Source organism: Nomascus leucogenys, chromosome 5 (genome assembly GCF_006542625.1).
Source record: "Nomascus leucogenys isolate Asia chromosome 5, Asia_NLE_v1, whole genome shotgun sequence".
NCBI classification, from domain to species: Eukaryota; Metazoa; Chordata; class Mammalia; order Primates; family Hylobatidae; genus Nomascus; species Nomascus leucogenys.
In genome coordinates this window covers 12,638,213-12,656,226 of record NC_044385.1, presented here as the reverse complement: position 1 = coordinate 12,656,226, position 18,014 = coordinate 12,638,213, and the positions used below count along the sequence as shown (strand labels likewise).

The window sequence follows — 18,014 nt, the reverse complement described above, 5'->3', positions numbered from 1 at the left end:
ACCAGCTTGGCCAACGTGGTAAAACCCCATCTCTACTAAAAATACAAAAATTAGCCAGGCGTGGTGGTGGGCACCTGTAATCCTAGCTACTCGGGAGACTAAGGCAGGAGAATCACTTGAACCTGGGAGGTGGAGGTTGCAGTGAGCCGAGATTGTGCCATTGCACTCCAGTCTGGGCGACAAGAGGGAAACTCTGTCTCCAAAAAAAAAAAAAAAAAAAAAAAAGACAAGACTGCAGTGAAAGCCAAAGGACTTTCTCCCCAGCACACAATTCACACATAAAATTTGCTTACAATGTTAACTGAATTCACAGACATCCTAAGTAAGAAACCTCTATTTTGTAATACAGACCTGAATATATTGTCCGATTTAAAAAGCTGTTTGAAACCCAGCTTTATAAAATGGCAGGCTCTTTAAAATAATGTTCAGTACCTTCCACTTTCTAGGAACTATTATTCTAAATACATCATATGTATCAACTTATTTCATCCTCATGTCAATCCCCATGAGGGAGATTCTTTTATCCCAAGTTTACAGATGACAAAACTGAGGCAGAGGAGGTCACACAGCTAGAAAATGGCAAAGCTTGGATTGAGAGCCATGGAGACTGCTTATAAAAGTGAGGTGTTATTTAATTATACAGTTTTAACAAACCTTAAAATACCAGAAGTCCTAATCAGCATATTTAAGAATTGGAAGTATAACCTCCCTTAGAAACACAGCTGAACATAATGGGAAGTGCTAATAAACACAGACAGTTAAAAACTTATCAACTTCCTAAAATTGGTTCCCCGGTGACACAGAGAACCTAGTTAGGATCAGCTTTCTTCGTTGTCTTTGTTTTTGAGACAGGGTCTTGCTCTGTCACCCAGGCTGGAGTGCAGTAGCGGGAGCAGATCATAGCTTACTGCAGCCTCGAACTGCTGGGCCCAAGCAGTCCTCCTACCTCAGCCTCCCAAGCAACTGGAACTACAGGCATGAGCCACAATACTTGGCTGATTTTTTTTTTTTTTTAGACATGGGATCTCACTATGTTGCCCAGGCTGGTTTTGTGCTCCTCCTCCCACCGTGGTGTCCCAAAGTGCTGGAGCAGCTTTCTTTATCCTCACCAGAATTTTTACAAACTTTTAATTTTAAGGCATAAATAATGTTACTTGTGTTTTAAATTTTTTACTATTTTTTCTTTTACAGAAATAAATTACACAGTAATTCTAAGAGAAAGTTGATTCAGAATATTTGTTTCTTCAAGATTATTATAAATTAACTGGTAAAATCAGCAGTTTTCCAAAAGTTCAAAATTTGGTAATTCAGGGTTTATCTAAGCATAAGGAACTTCCAAATGCATATGAATCACACTGAAAAATAAAGTCTCCTGGATCCTAAAGTTCTGATTCTGTAAAGAATCTCTACAGATACCCCAAGTCCATCTGTCAAAAATGATGAAACAGGCTGGGCATGGTGGCTCATGCCTGTAATCTCAGCACATTGGGAGGCTGAGGCAGGTGGATCACAAGGTCAGGAGTTCAAGGCCAGCCTGACCAACATGGTGAAACCCCCTCTCTACTAAAAATACAAAAATTAGCCAGGCACAGTGGTGGGCGCCTGTAATCCCATCTACTCGAGAGAGGCTGAGGCAGGAGAATTTCTTGAACCCGGGAGGTGGAGGTTGCAGTGAGCCGAGATGGTATCACTGCACTCCAGCCTGGACAACAGAGCAAGACTCCGTCTCAAAAAAAAAAAAAAAAAAAAAAAAAGATGAGACATAAATTTGGATGAAAGACATTTTAGTCTATTAAAAACAGACTCCAGGGCATGGTGGCTCATGCCTGCAATCCCAGTGCTTTGGGATGCTGAGGCTGGTGGATCCCTTGAGGGCAGGAATTCAAGATCAGCCCAGGCAAGACAGCGAGAACTCAACTCTACAAAAAATTAAAAAATTAGCCAGTTGTTGTGGCACGTGCCTGTAGTCCTAGCAGGGTGGTGAGATAGGAGGATCACTTGAGCCCAAGAGTTTGAGGTTATAGTGGGCCATGACTGTGCCACTGCATGCCAGCCTAGGCGACAGAGCAAGACCCTGTCTCTAAAACACATAATAAAATAAAATAATAAAAAATAAAATCAGACTCCATACTATTAAGCTTAGCAACTTTTACTCAACATCAAGCTTGTGTATGGCAGTCAAGGGAAAAGATGACTTACCTGGATTTGTGATGTTGAGTAGTTTACAGGAATAAGGATCCTCCCTGTCTTCCTCAGGCACTTCACAGCCATGAGCACCTATTATGAACTTCACAAGCACACTGAGAGATGTGTTGGCATTAACATCAGTTACTGATCTTCACCTCGCACATGCACGTTTCCTCATGCCCATTTCAGAGCTTTTACTTTGAGACACAAGTGTTTATGAGGATTAATTCTCTACCTTTATTCTTCTAATCTGACAAAATGGGGGAACAAGCAAACTGAAAGTTGCTAACTACCAAGTTACTTATGCATGAGTCCTTTATTGCAATGCTATATTAAAGCAAGTATGAATATGTCTGGCCTCGCTATGAGCAAATGTTCATATCATTTAAAAGCAAACTATAGTAAAGTCAGTTCTCATGCCCATACCTAAAAACATATCTATATCTAAAATTTTCCTTTGCTGCCTTCTTCTATTTCAGAAGGTGTTCCTTTTGCTGAAGATTAGGTCTTTCCATCCAAGAGGAAATCCCCTTCTCTCCTAGACCTTGCTTCACTGGTTACCCCCGTAACTAGTGGCTCCTTCCCTCCACATTACAAACATGATAAAGTCCTGACTCTAATTATTCTCTTCACCTTCCATCCTTCCTTGCCACCACACTTTACACTGAGGTCCTACAAAGAAATTAAAATTGCAGCCTGTTTCTTACTTCCCACTCATTTTATAAAACAAGAGTTTTAACTTTAACATCACCACCTCCACTGAGATTCCACTAATGTAACCAATGAGCTGCTGCTAAATCAATAGACACTCTTGAACTCTTACCTTCCTGGCTTCTCTACGGCTTGATACTGCCCAGCTCCCTAAAATGCTCTCTTCCCTTCCTTCTGCGGCCTGCTCAGTCATCTTCACTGGCTCTTGTTCCCCAGCTTGTCCAGAGAGTGGTATTAGTCCAGGGCTCTGCCTTTGGGTCTTTTCTCAATCTACTCATTTTTTTTACTTCCTCTCCCTAGACAATATTACTTATTCTCAAGGCTTCAAATAGCATGGGAATGATTCCTGAATTAGTAACTCTAGTTGTTTTCTTTTTTTTTTTTTTTTTTGAGACAGAGTCTTGCTCTGTCACCCAGGCTGGAATGTGACGATGTAATCTTGCCTCTTTGCAGTCTCCACCTTTCAGGTTCAAGTGATTCTCCTGCCTCAGCCTCCTAAGTAGCTGGGATTACAGGTGTGTGCCACCACGCCTGGCTAATTTTTGTATTTTTAGTAGAGACGGGATTTCATCATGTTGGCCAGGCTGGTCTCGAACTCTTGGCGTCAAGTGATCTGCCTGCCTTGGCCTCCCAAAGTGCTGAGATTACAGGTGTGAGCCACTGTGTCTGGACCTGAATTAGTAACTGTAGTTTAGACCCATGTAAAGGACCTGTAATTCATGGGACATCTTCACCCAGATAACCCACAGACAGCTGTGTGCTAAAGTCTGCTACTACTGGCTTCTGAGAGCCAACTGTCAACTTTTCAGAAATTTTGTGAGATGGTTATTAAACATAGCCTTTATTTAAAATTAAATTATATAATCTTATAATTAGTATATATTAAAATCAAAGGAAATACTCAAATTAATCACTTAATGTTTTACTACATTTTACTATTATTTATGTTCTTGAGATCATTTATATTTATTACATCTACATGGTGGAAATAGTATATATGGCATGCTACTGCTTATCTTTCCCCCACTCTGTGTTCAGTGATGTCACATTAGTCACTTGAATTGGCCATGGTGGGAATATTCACACCCTAGAAACTGGCAAATAATACAAGTAAGGGTTTGGCTTATTGTTTTGTTGACTGTCTAGACTTAAGAAAGTATAGAGAAAATGTTGATAATGCAAATTAAGCTTAATGTGATGTGTCTATCTATAGCCATCATGGAGTGAATAGTTCAAAAAAAAAAAAAAAAGTCAAGGAAGATACGATTCCAGTGTTCCAAAACTATTACCTGATACAGCATAGAAGTCACTGACTTTATTAAGTGTAAAGCTGACATATCTTAGTTGTCACTTTAGTCTTCACTGTTTAACTTAAAAGAAAGACTTCTGTCACAACTACGCTCTTTTGTTAACTGCAACCGTAAGTTGGTCATAGAGTCTGACAAACAAAAGCGTTCTATGAGAATCAACTGGTTTCATGGAATTTACGATAAACAGTATTGTATAGGTTATTATCTGTCAATTACATGCTGTATATCCTTTATGTCAATAAAATTTATAATAAACATGTATGTACATATAAGCATCATTTTTCCCAGAGAGCCAGTTAGTAAACCTTTACCAGTACACCACTGTCTGTAGGAACCTCAAGGTCAACATATACACAACTGAGCTTCTTTCCCATGAAACCTGCTCTTCTCATGTAGTATTTTTGTTTTGATTGATGATTCCACTATTCTCCAAGTCAGAACACTAGCAATCTTCCTAGCCTCCTCCTCCATTTTCTACATTCAATGACCTTATTCTCTCATAAGGTCACCTCTGTAGATCAGCCCCTCAGCAGTCCTTGCCACAACAGGTCTCATCCTTCCACTCAACCCTCTACGTGCCTGTTATACATGATCTGCTCACTGTCTGCCTCTCACAGTCATATGCTTCCCCCCTCTTTTCTTTATAGACACCTCTCTGCTCTCCTACCTCTCCTGGCTGTTTCTCTCACACCGTACCACAACACTTCCCCCACCGGCACAAGCCCTGTGCTCAAGTTATATAGAAGTGTTAGGAGTTTCTCAAACACCCCGGGCTATTTGATATCTATTTATATCACAGCACATACAACATTTTATTATACTACTACACCTATTTCCTTCTACTAAATGTCAAGCCCCTCCTAACACTCAGGCTATACTGTATTTATCTTTGTATTCTACCACACATACTACACTATCTGCTTACAGAAGTACTTAGTGTTGAGTTTGGGTCCTTTGGTGAAATGCAAGAATGGAAAATACGCCATAACCACAGAAATGCAGTTTCTGTTACTAATTACCAATTAAGGCAGAATACCTTTCATAAACAACTAGCATTTGGAATAAAAGTATAAACGGAAATGAATAAATGTGCTAACTAAATTATTGCAAGTATGTACCAAATTTGGTTTTTTAGCCATCTTACTAGGTACTCTTACTAGATCCACAAAATTACTGTGTCCCAGGAAGGTGTTTTTGCCTAATATCTATTTTTATACAGATAGCTGATCATTTTCATAACACAAATCAAGCATGCTAAATTTAAAGCAAGACTGTTACGATGGCAAACAAATTAGTGGTGAATGTCTGAATATTAACTTTACTCATTACATTTGGTTCTGAGTCATTCATTCAATAGTTGTTGAATGCCTTAGTCTGCACCAAGCTAGATTTTAGGTACTGGGAATACACCAACGAAAAAACCTGAAGCCCCAGTGCTCATGAAACCTACATTCAAGTGGAGAAAGACAAACAATTTTACAACTAAATACAATACAGATGCCAGCTGGTGATAAGTGTTACCAAAAAAAAATTAAAGCCAACTAAGGGAAGACAGAAACAAGATAGGGGTGGGCTGCTATTTAATATGGGGCTGTCTGCTAGAGTGACATCTAAGCAGAGACCTGAAGGAAGTGAGTCCTGAGGACATTAGTGAGAGAGGATGTAGCAAATGCAAAGGCCCCGAGGCAGGAGCACTTTTAGTATATGAAAGTACAGTAAGGCGGCCAGTGTAGGGACAGTAGATGTAGATAAAGTCAAAGACCACCACAAAGACTTGGAGTTTCACTCCGAGCAAGAAAGGAGGTCAATGGAGGGGTATGAATAGCGAATTGACATAATTTGACTAATTTTAAAAGGATCACTCTGGCTGCTGTATGGAAAACAAAATGTAGGGGGTCAAAGGTAGAAGCAGTAAGTTCAGAGAAGCGAGTTTCTGCAATAATCCAGGTGAGACGTAATGGCAGCCTCGATCAGATGGCAGTGGTAAAGGTGGTGAGAGGTCGGATTCTGGGTATGGTCTAAGCAGCATCTGGAAGGTATGCTGATGGATGTGGCAGGTTAAAGGAAAAATCAGGGTAACACCAAGGGTTTTGGTCTGAGCAACTGGTAGAGGAATCATTATTTTCTAACAGGGAAATACTACAGGAAGTACAGCTTTTGGAGGTGGTTCTGACAGTAGTGATGATTCTGAGGTCTTTCATTTGCTGTGTAATAGGCTCTATTATCATTGCAACCATGAACTAAAGAAACCTGTCTTGAAAAGGAATGAAAGCTACTATGAGTAAGCACTATTAGTGACAAGAAAATTCACAACTAGGCCGGGCTTGGTGGCTCACGCTTGTAATCCCAGCACATTGGGAGGCTGAGGCAAGCAGATCACCTGAGGTCAGGAGTTCGAGACCAGCCTGGCCACCATGGTGAAACCCTGTCCCTACTAAAAATACAAAAATTAGCTGGGCATGGTGGCAGGTGCCTGTAATCCCAGCTACTTGGGAGGCTGAGGCAGGAGAATCGCTTGAACCCAGGAATTGGAGGTTGCAGTGAGCCAAGACCGTGCCACTGCACTTCAGCCTGAGCAACAGCAAAACTCCATCTCAAAAAAAAAAAAAAAAATTCACAACTGCAATTTGCTTGTATAGCTACTCAGTCACAAACGTGCCAGTGCAATGCAATCCTGAAAGGGCCTTCTCTGCTTATCACCTGAGTCTTCACATAAATAGAAGTCAACTTTCTATGCGTTTCTTCCCCTAGTCCCTCACTACATAATCTTCAGAAGCTGATCTCATTGAGAACAGACTAAGGTTTTGGGCCCCTAACTAGTACCTGAGAGCTATCTAATGTCAGCATGAAATGGATTACCAAAGCTCAGTTCTGGAAGGGTAGTCAGGAAAAAGAGCATGGCATATTACACATACTGCAGATTACACAACTAAAAAGTACTACAAAACTGAAAAAAATTTATCTCTGTGAAGTTAGTGAAAAGTATATTTAGACATGCACATGTGTCTAAGGAGAGAACTGCTCTAGAATAGAACCTTTTAAGAATTGCTATTCTAAATCAAAGCAAAAAACAAACAAACCACACTGGGTATCTAAATACTACACATGTTAACCAGTGAATATACTCTCTTCCAATTATCATTTGGCTTAAAATGTTGGTTAAATTTACTTTTTGGCCCAAACTATATGGAAGAAAAGCAAATGAAACAGCCATTTCTCCCAGGAAGAGCCCACATATCTGAATGAACATTTCTATTCAAAATAAGGTTTTTCAGAACTTTTTTTTTTTTTAATTAGGCAGGGACTCCTTCCCATCACGCAGGCTGGAATGCAGTGGTGCAATCACGGCTCACTGCAGCCTGAATTTTCCAAGCTCAAGCAATTCTTCCACCTCAGCCTCCCCGGTAGCTGGGATTATAGGCACGCACCACCACGCCTGGCTAGGTTTTTCAGAACTCTTATTTCAACAAACCAGGCAAGGCAACAACTCAGAAAACCTACCGTTGACTTAATGTGGGATGCTGTAGCAAATGTCTCATCCAGGTGCTTCTTATCACGTTTCGAAGTTCATGGTTATTGCGAGCTGACAACACGCCAACTACTAAATCATAGTGAGTAGATTTCCACCGAGGAAATAAGGCCAACTGATCTAGAAATAAGAACAACACATGAGAATAAGTCACGTATCAATTACTATGAAGTTCAATATGTATCATAAGTTTATTACAAAATAAGCTTATGTTTGTAGGAAATTCAGATAAATACAAAGAAAAGAATTTTTAAATCACATATAAACCCACTATCCAGAGACAACCACTAATAACATTTTGGTTTCGAGTATACTTGTCTTTCACGTATATATGTATGTATTCATGCTCACATGAGTATACTAATTCTTCAAAACAAACAAGATGTGTGTGGTAAGAATCTGTTTCAGAAGACAATGTAGCATGAAAAATAGTAGGCATTAAGAGTCAATTAGGCCACAGTTAGAATCCAGGCCCTATCATATATTAGCTATAAGTTATTTAGCTTCTTGAGCCTCAGTTTCCTCAACTACAAAATGGGTATAATAATACTTCTCATAAAGCTGTTGTAAAAATTAAATGAGGTAACATGTATAAAGCTCTTGGTTTGGTACTAGGCATATACGAGGCATTCAATGGCAACTAAAAAAAATGTGCTTTGAAAAGTGAGGTCCTACATTAATGTTAGTTATTAAGTTTGGCGGATGAAGTTGAAGGACTTCCATACTGGAAAGTAATGCAACCCTTATTTATATCAATGAATTCTACAGCCAGTAAACCTTTTACTACCTACTAAATATTCTAAAGAATGACGGGAAAGCAACATTTTTAGTAAAAAAAAAAAATAAAGTGACAAGTCATTCTGAATGGCTCATTTTTTATTGTCAGAAGGTCTAATGGGCAGGGTTACATTTCTATCTAAAACTTGTCCTTAGAAGATAGAAGAGAAAGATATACTTTGTCCTCGTTTTTCATCACCAGTTTTAAGGCTTGAGAGCTACAAGCTTATAAATAGCTCTGATGAGGTATCCATTTCATCTCTTTCTCCAGTGGTGGGAAATGATCCAAAACGTTTCCAAAAATAAATTATTGAAGCCCAGACTCTTTACTACATTAAACGCAATGTTTTTATATACCACGGGATCTAGGTATTCAGTCTAAAAGACAACAAAACCAGATTGATATTTTCTTCAAAGGTCCAATTAAAATAATAAAAACAGTTCTACTAGGATAATCTTAAGGATATAATACAGAAATTTTTGTGTAGATACCTTATTTTCCACAATAGATATATTTCTTAAAATGTTTCATTCCAGGCCAGGCACGGTGGCTCACGCCTGTAATCCCAGCACTTTGGGAGGCCGAGGTGGGCGCATCACCTGAGGTCGGGAGTTCAAGACCAGCCTGACCAACATGGAGAAACCCCGTCTCTACTAAAAATACAAAATTAGCCGGGCGTGGTGGTGCTTGCCTGTTATCCCAGCTACTTGGGAGCCTGAGGCAGGAGAATCTCTTGAACCCGGGAGGTGGAGGTTGCAGCGAGCCGAGACTGCGCCATTGCACTCCAGCCTGGGCAACAAGAGAGAGACTCCACCTGAAAAAAAAAAAAAAGTTCCATTCCAAATGGAATAGAGGTATTTATTATTTCACTCTACAATGAGTCACGTACTAAAATGAATTCTTTTATAAAGACAATTTATTTTTAAATAAATTCAAATTTTCATGGAGTAAGCTTATTAATAGGCCATATTTATTGAACAGTTAATCTGTGAAAAGCACTACATATAGAGTATCATTTAATGTTCACAATCCTATGAGGCAGATACTTGTTTTTTTTTTTTTTTAGATGTAGTCCCACTCTGTGGCCCAGTCTGGAGTGCAGTGGCACTATCTCGGCTCACTGCAACCTCTGCCGCCCGGGTTCAAGTGATTCTCCTGCCTCAGCCTCCCGAGTAGCTGGGATTACAGGCGCCTGTCACTGTGCCTGGCTAATTTATGTAGTTTTAGTAAAGATGAGGTTTCACCATCTCGGCCAGGCTGGTGTTGAACTCTTGACTTTGTAATCCGCCGCCTCGGCCACCCAAAGTGCTGGGATTACAGGCGTGATCCACAGTGCCCAGCCTGGTACTTGTTGAACAAATGAAACACCCAAAGAATTCAGTAACTTAAGTCAAACAGCTTGGAAATGGCTGGGCTAATATTTAATCCCAGGCAATCTAACTCCATTCTTTATCACTGTTCTATTCTAAAGCTATACAGCTTAATATAGCTTATCTGAGTCTAAATTCTGATCTTTTAATCCACAATACCAGTCCAACTGAATTAGCAATAAGCAGATCATTGAATACACTGGGTAACACATCAATTTTTTTGAACTCACAGCTCATTTTTTCTCAGATACATAACTATATGATAAAAGTTGTACCTAGTGCTGGAACTCACGTTAAATGAGTGTCTGAATTCAGAGACTAATTTAAATGACTGTAAAATTGACAATATGCCTCCCCACCTTTTTCACAGAGAAATATTATGTACATTCGAGTGTCAGGAAGGAGGCAAAAGTAGTGACCAGCCAGTTCTGACATTGATTCCACAGCCAACATTTTGCATTACGTTAGTAAGAAATTATTTAAATCCCTGTGCTTCAACTTCTTAATTAGAGAAAACTGATACAAAAAAAGTTTTGGATATTCTATTTCATTTGTTTCAAAGTCTCATCTCAAAAGATTAAAAGCTGTAGGGCAAAAATCACATTTAATCTAAATGCCTCATTTATCTGACATCATCAGAAAATAAGGATGCTGCACAAAAGCAAACTTTCAAAATATTTGAAACACCACTTTTAATGCCAAAAATTTACTACCTTATTTTTGATGGCTAATCAAAGCAAATCTTTTAGAAATAGATTACATAGAACATAATTTAATCTTTTCTTGATGTCTCAAAATCTTCATGAAAATTTCTCAAATCTATCCCTTTCTTGTCATGAATTCTAGCTGCTGCTCAGTTCGGTCTGTTTTTTCACCTGGACCAGTACGAGGGCATCCTAACTGGTTTTTACCTGACTTCTCCAAATAATTGTCAAACAAGATTTTTCTAAAAATAATAAAGAAATACAAACATAACCATGTGGCATGTGAAAATCCCACGGATTATGGATGGAAACCTCTTTTTGATCTTATTCCACCTCTCTGCCACTCTCAATCCCCTCTGCTTCTAATCCATGTCTAAGCTGCTTGTGTTCAACTGCTTTACTTTACATGCATTTCTCTTTTTCTTGCAGAGGGGAAGTAACACGGCATATTGTGGTCTTTTAGAGAACTACTTCCAGATATACTGAAGTCAAATGTCAGAAAAATAGGTTTTTTAACCACATACCATTAACGTAAATTAGTCCAATAGACTCCTGAGTACTGTGTTACACAGTACAAAACCCGACGTAGATGTATAATAAAATACCTATGTAAGAATGTTGCTCAAATTTCTAGCTCCCCTTACCAATCTGGCTCTAAACTCTTACCACCTTTTGTTTTATGTTACAAGAACAGGGTACCTAGTTGATTCCGGTGTCTAGAAACAGAGGGAAAAAAAGAAAGTGCTAAGAAGTAAACATGATACAGAAGAACATAAAGATAATTCAGAAAAGAAAAAAGGCAAATAGCAAGCCTATGAAAACATGTTCAACTTCAATAAGAACCAAGTTTGAATTAGAGCAATGAGACACCAGTTTTCTCCTACATTCAAACTGACAAGTGTCTTCTTAAATGATTATAACTAAATGATGGTACTTCAAGGAAATGTTGTTAGTGATTTCAAGAAAGTGGCTACTCTCCGCTGGGCACGGTGGCTCATGCCTATAATCCCAGCTTCAACTTTGGGAGGCCGAGGAGGGCAGATCACAAAGTCAGAAGTTCGAGACCAGCCTGGCCAATATGGTGAAACCTCATCTCTATTAAAAATACAACAAAAATTAGCTGGGCGTGGTGATGCATGCCTGTAATCCCAGCTACTCGGGAGGCTGAGGCAGGAGAATTGCTTGAACCTGGGAGGCAGAGGTTACAGTCAGCCAAGATCCCGCCACTGCACTCCAGTCTGGGTGACAGAGCTAGACTCCTTCTCAAAAAAAAAAAAAAAAAAAAAAAAGCCTACTCTTTTTCACTGCTGGAAGGAATGTAATTTGGTACAGTCTTCTGCAGGGCAATTTGGCAATGTGTCAAATAATTTAGAATGGTATAACTTTGTCCAGCAATTCTAAGAACTCATTCTAAAGAAATAGTGATACACTCAAAAGATCTTCATTAATCATAGTGTCACCTATTAATAGCGAAAACTGCAAGCTACATAAACACATAAAGGACTCATTAAATAAGTTATGGTGTAGCTATATGACAAAATACTATGCAGCCATTAAAATTACATGTTAATCACATCATTAAACATTATTCTATTAATACATCATATTAAGATAAACAGGCAATAGGAACTATGTAGATACTAGATGGTTCTGTTTATATAAAGTACAAAAGTAGCCAAATTTCTGCCACTGGTTACTATCCCTGGTAGCGACAGAACAGAGCATGAAGGGAACTTCTGAAGCACTGATAGTTTTCTTTTTTTAAGTCTGGGTGGTGATTAGTTGGGTGTGTTCGATTTGTGAAAATATATCAAACTGCGCCAGTTTAATTCTCTTGATTTATTCACTCAAATGACAGAGCATGTCCTATGCTCATTGTTCTAGATGGCACAGATACAGCAGTAAACAAAATCTTCATAATGTCAGGACTAAATCACAATCCCAAGCAAGCTCCCTGAAGGTAACGTAAGGGCCAAGGGAAAGTTTTCCCTCTGAAGGTTCAGTGAAAATCATTGACAAGAGATGGACAGGAGAAAAGGCATATAAATTTATTTGATCAGTAAAGATACAGGAGAAGCTGCCCATTTCTATGCTTAGGTTTAACAAAGTATGGATAGCTATGTGGAATTAAGATTGGACAGAAAGGGTAGGATCTAATGGTAACACATGGAGTTGGAACACCCAGCACAGCCTGTCTAGATTCTTCTTGTCCTCTCTGAGTAGACATTCTTTCCTGCTGGGTATGGGATAGGACCCTCTCTGGTATGAGGTTCTTGTGACCTGTAATAAAAGAAGGTAAGGTAGGTAATTTTTATATAGAAAGGTGGCGGTGGGTGGTAGTTAGAGTAATATGTTTAGGTTTTATGGATGGCTTTGGGGAAGAGGGATTTTAGTTTCTACAGCTAGCCTCAGGTGAGAGTGCAAGGCCAGAGCAAGGACAGCAGCAGCAGGTCAGAGACAGCTGCTTCTGAGGCCTTATGTTGGGGTATTGTTTTCTTCTGAGACCCTACAGTAAGAACTATTTCTTTTCTTTAATATGTAATATATCCTGAGAGTCTGGCAACCTGCTCGACTCTGCACTGTAAGTGGACATCCAAGGGTATACTAAAGTCTAAGGGAGGGCCTGGTGCAGTGGCTCATGTCTGTAATCCTAGCACTTTGGGAGGCCGAGGTGAATGAATCACTTGAGGTCAGGAGTTCGAGACCAGCCTGGCCAACATGGCAAAACGCAGTCTCTACTAATAATACAAAAATTAGCCGGGTGTGGTGGCACACACGTATAACAGAGGCTGAGGCAGGAGAATGACTTGAACCCGGAGGCAGAGGTTGCAGTTAAGTCAAGATGGTGCCATTGCACTCCGGCCTGGGCGACAGAGTGAAACTGTGTCTCAAAATAATAATAATAAAAAAGTGTAAAGAAGGTTGACATCAAAATCGATTGCTCAAAATAAGCCCAAGAGTCTTAAAAATCAGACCAAAATTCCAGTCTCATATGCATGCTCTTGGAAGAGTCACAAATAGATACAAATCTTGAAAATGAAGAAAACATGTAAGCCTATCACAGATCTAATGATAAAGACAATCATCATACACACTACCAAAGACACCTCCCAAAACACCACACTAGCACAGGCATCAGTGGCCCCCAGACTATACCACTCCTCTCTCAAACTCATGGAGTGTTTACTATGAAACAGGCACTGTTCCGGGTGTTTCATTAATTGAATCTTCACAGTAAGTCTACGAGATCATCATTTTATAAACAAGGAAACTGAAGCACAGAGACACGATTAGCATATAGAGATAATTTTGCAAGAACTCACCCCAGGCAAAATTACAAAGTAAGCTCAGTTTGTTTTTTGACCTTCTACTTGACGTACGTCTGTTTCCATTAGATACCGTGAACACCTTGGGAGAAGGGACTAGGCATCCAGCACAGAATCTAACACTCGAGTACTTGCTGAGTGAATATGCTCCTTTGTTTTGGTTTCTTTCTTTCCAGATACCCTAGAAAGCGAAGCCTTCTTTTGTCACATCATTTTTCTAAATTAACCGTTAAATAATTCCTACTTAAGGCATTACCCAAAACGAGCATTTTGTAATCAAGATATCCTATGTTTAGATTCCTTAGTCCGATGGTTATCTCCACCTGCATTTTCCTCTGTCACCCTCAGGTGTGCTGGATTCCACTTCCTCTTTACCAGTTGCTTTCCCTGACTGGTTTAAGGGAAGCTATCACATTAAAAAAGTTGCTGATTCTGGTACTAACGTGACTCACTCACTTCATTCTGGTCCCTGCTCAACTGTTACCTCTTCAGAATGGAATGGACTTCCCAGACCTATCTAAAACCATCTCTTTAATCTCTTAACACTGCTTTATCTTTTTTCACTATACTTATTACTACCGCTGTGACATTTATAATTATTTCCTGATGCTCTGTCTTCCCTTCTAAACTGTAAACTACATGAGGGCAGGAAGTTTGGCTTGATTACTGCTGTAATTCCACACCTACAATAGAGGCTGGCACAGAGTAGGCTCTCAAATATTTGCTGAATTGCCAGCCAGAGAGCCTTTTTTAATATTCGGGGAAGGTAAATCGCTCTTTCAAAAAAAAAAAAAAAAAAAAAAAAAAACTGCCATGACTTAATGAGACTGAAGTCAGACAAAGCAGCAGAAGAGAAAAAAAAATACATTTAAAAATGTTAATTCAAGAAAAGAATACTTAGCAAAATCTTGGGGATTTTTTCTCCTGTTAGGCCTAAAGTATAAGGGTTAAAATGTAAAAACACCCAACTATTTTAGTTTCAACATGGTGACAGCACAATGGTAAAGGAATTATGGGAAATTTTTGCATTTAAGATGCTTCCACTGCTTTTCGTTTTTTCCAAAAGGAAAAAAGGAAAGGTAGGAGTCAGTCTTGTTTAATTAGTTAATTTTTTTGAGCCGCAGTTTTGCTCTTGTCACCCAGGCTGGAGTGCAATGGCGCAATCTCGTCTCACTGCAACCTCCGCCTCCCAGGTTCAAGTGATTCTCCTGCCTCAGCCTCCTGAGTAGCTGGGATTACAGGCATTCACCACTATGCCCGGCTAATTTTTGTATTTTTAGTAGAGACGGGGTTTCGCCATGTTGGCCAGGCTGGTCTTGAACTCCTGACCTCAGGTGATCCACCCACCACGGCCTCCCAAAGTGGTGGGATTTACAGGCGTGAGCCACCGCGCCGGGCCAGTCATGTTTAACTTAGATTATTAAAATATCGATGGTTGACAGGTGCAGCAAACCACCATGGCACACGTTTACCTATGTAACAAACTTGCACGTCCTGCACACGTATCCTGGAACTTAAAAAAAAAATCCTATTTATTTTCTGACCAGATACACAGTACTCATTCAAAGCCAAAGCTAATTAACATAACTAGTATTGAGCTTCTTACCTACGCTATTACCCTGTTCCTTTCTATGGTCTACTTCTTCATCTCCTTAATCTAGCCTGGTCTAACTGGATGGCAAATAAAGTTATCATCCTTCAAGTGCAGTAAGGGAGTAGGAAAAACTTGTCTCAAACTAAGAAACTGCCTAGCAAGTTTTCAGTTTGAAGTCTACTAAGATTTCAGTTTTTGTTTGTTTTACTGAACCCTAAACAACCATTAAGGCCATAAACAGACTTAACGATGCTCTGCAAGAAGATTCCAGCAGGGCTCATTCAGAACAAAAGAGAAAAACCTGTAACACACAAGCAGCTGTTACAGAGCATTTTTTATATATGGCACTCTCTTCTTAGTTCACTTTACAAAAACCTAAAAAACACTGAGCAAAACCCTGACCCATTAACTGGTTAAGTGCATAGTAACACTGTACTTTCATTAAATCACTTAAATAGTGTTTAATTCTATTCAGGTCACACGAATCCTTTTCAAAGAGCTAGTGATCTAATAGGAAAAGAGATTGTTACCAAAATAACCTCAACAAAATTTCATATAACTGAGACTGTTTTGAGGATTGCCAAATACTTTCTACTTTTATAAGGCATAGAGTGCTGAACTGCAAACACTCAATTCTAATTTTAAGAACTTTTGGATTAGAAAACAGCTGTTTTGGGGAGATGGTAAGGAAAAAAGTCCCAGTATAGTTACAAAATTAAGTATTACGTAATATTTAAAAGAGCTTTCTAGGTTTCTTTCATGTTCTAGGGCAAGCCCTTAAAGAAGACAAGAGATACAGGGAAAGCTAAAGTAGTGTTCAGGGTGGTGGAACCCACTAACAAAACAATCCACTGGACACCGTGAGTAAAGCATTCTATTAGGCTGTGACGCGAAACAAGAACAAAGGTTTCATTCCTACGAGAGATTAAGTTTTAGAGCAAATGGACATGATCGTTAAAGAATTTGATATTTCCATGTAAACTGCATTAGCAGGTTATGCGATCCAAACTCACAGGAACAACTCCACTCTCGGCCATGCCCTATTTCATGTATAGATTTGTTTAACCGACTTACACCATAATCCAAGAATACGAACTACAGTATATTCTTACAGCAAAGTTATTCCTTAAAAGCAAAACCCAGCCACCTTTGAAAACACGCACACACATTATCCATGGCACTAAAACCCTAGTCTTGACCGAGAAAGACCAACAACTTGGGGGGGAAGAAAACAACTTCAGAGCCCCAGCTCCCAAAGCAGGAGACGCTGGCGGCTGAAGGGCACACGAGGTTCCGCTCCCGGGCGAACGGGCGGCGTCGGACACCACCGACCAGGCCTGGGGACGGGCGAAGGACTTGCAGCTGCGGGCGCCGGCTCTGCGGCCGTTAAGGGAAACGGGGAAGTGAGAAGCGGCGGGGACACGAAAAGAGAAAAGCTCCCTCAAGTTTGCCCGATGTTAACGCTCCAAGGATGAAAAGAGCCGTTTGTTTCGTCTGGGGACCGTCGCGTTTGGCCCTTCCCCCGCCTCTAACAATTCCCGGCGAAGCCCCGCGGCACCGAGCCAGGCCTCCCACCCCCCCGCGGCCGCCAACCCGCCCGGCCCCAGGACCTCACCTGCAGGGCCGGCCCCGGAGGCGCGGGCGGGCGGCGGGGAGCGCAGCCGCAGCCAGAGGTGCAGCGCGGCCCCGAGCACACACGGGCACAGCAGCACCAGCCAGTTTCGCATTGGCCGCCCCCGCCGCGAGCCGGGCTCTCCCGCGTCCCGGCGGAGAGGGAGGGGACCTGCAAGTGCGGAGACTGAGGGGCAACGGCTGACGAGCGACCACTCCGAGCACGCCCGCCCTCGCGCTTGGCGACGTCTGGGGTGCTCCTCGCAGCTCCCGGTCCCGCTCCTCCGGTCCCTCAGACCGCGGGTGGCCGCGGCTTAGCTGGCCGAAGGCCCGCCCCCTCCGCCCGGCCTTCCCACCGGCTCCGCCCACCTTTCCTCCCACTCGCCCCGCCCTCTCCTTCCGCGTTTCCACCCTCTCCCGCCGGCCGGCCGGGAGCTGAAGTCCCGCTCTGGGCCCAGGCAGGGGGCGCCCGCGGTTTAGAAACCACATTTCCCGTAATCCTAAGCACGCGCTTCCGTCACTCGGCGGCCGCGGAGGCGAAGCGCGAGGCCCCGCACAGAGCATGCGCATCCCCCTTGACGTTTGCTGCCACCCCGCGGCCCAGGGGATGTAGTGCCGGAGACCCGGTGCTCAGAGGCTGCCTCGAGCCGCAAAGGGAAATGCACTTTGCCTCAGATTTGAAGGAAATCCGAGTGGCTCTTGTGTGAAATCACGCAGAGCTCCTTTGTTCTGCGTGCTCGCTTGCTCGCCTGCTGTGGGAGGTGGGATCTTGCTGACGTCTCCTTGGCCCGTAGAGCGGGACGAGGAAGCCCGAGTGCCCGCGCCTGGAGCGGTGACTCATCAGGGATTAGCTATGGTGCCGTGGGTTCCCGGCTCTTTGCCCGGTTCTGTGCT

At 41.4% G+C, this 18,014-nt stretch overlaps 1 protein-coding gene across 3 annotated transcripts in view; it reads right to left on the bottom strand.

The window, feature by feature from the left end:
• B3GALNT2 (beta-1,3-N-acetylgalactosaminyltransferase 2) overlaps positions 1-17,464 on the bottom strand; it is a 60,498-nt gene extending 43,034 nt beyond the window's left edge. For 2 of the 3 annotated variants that reach the window (XM_030812647.1, XM_012506543.2), the window contains exons 1-4: positions 17,125-17,430; positions 9,207-9,329; positions 7,710-7,857; positions 2,200-2,300 (exon numbers count right to left, since the gene is read on the bottom strand). In XM_030812647.1, the coding sequence (XP_030668507.1) occupies positions 2,200-2,300; positions 7,710-7,857; positions 9,207-9,329; positions 17,125-17,236 (484 nt within the window). In that variant the 5' untranslated portion in view covers positions 17,237-17,430. Of the gene's footprint in view, positions 1-2,199; positions 2,301-7,709; positions 7,858-9,206; positions 9,330-17,124 lie in introns of all 3 variants that reach the window. The other variant, XM_003267284.3, reaches the window with a different exon arrangement.
• Between the last annotated feature and the right edge of the window lie 550 nt (positions 17,465-18,014).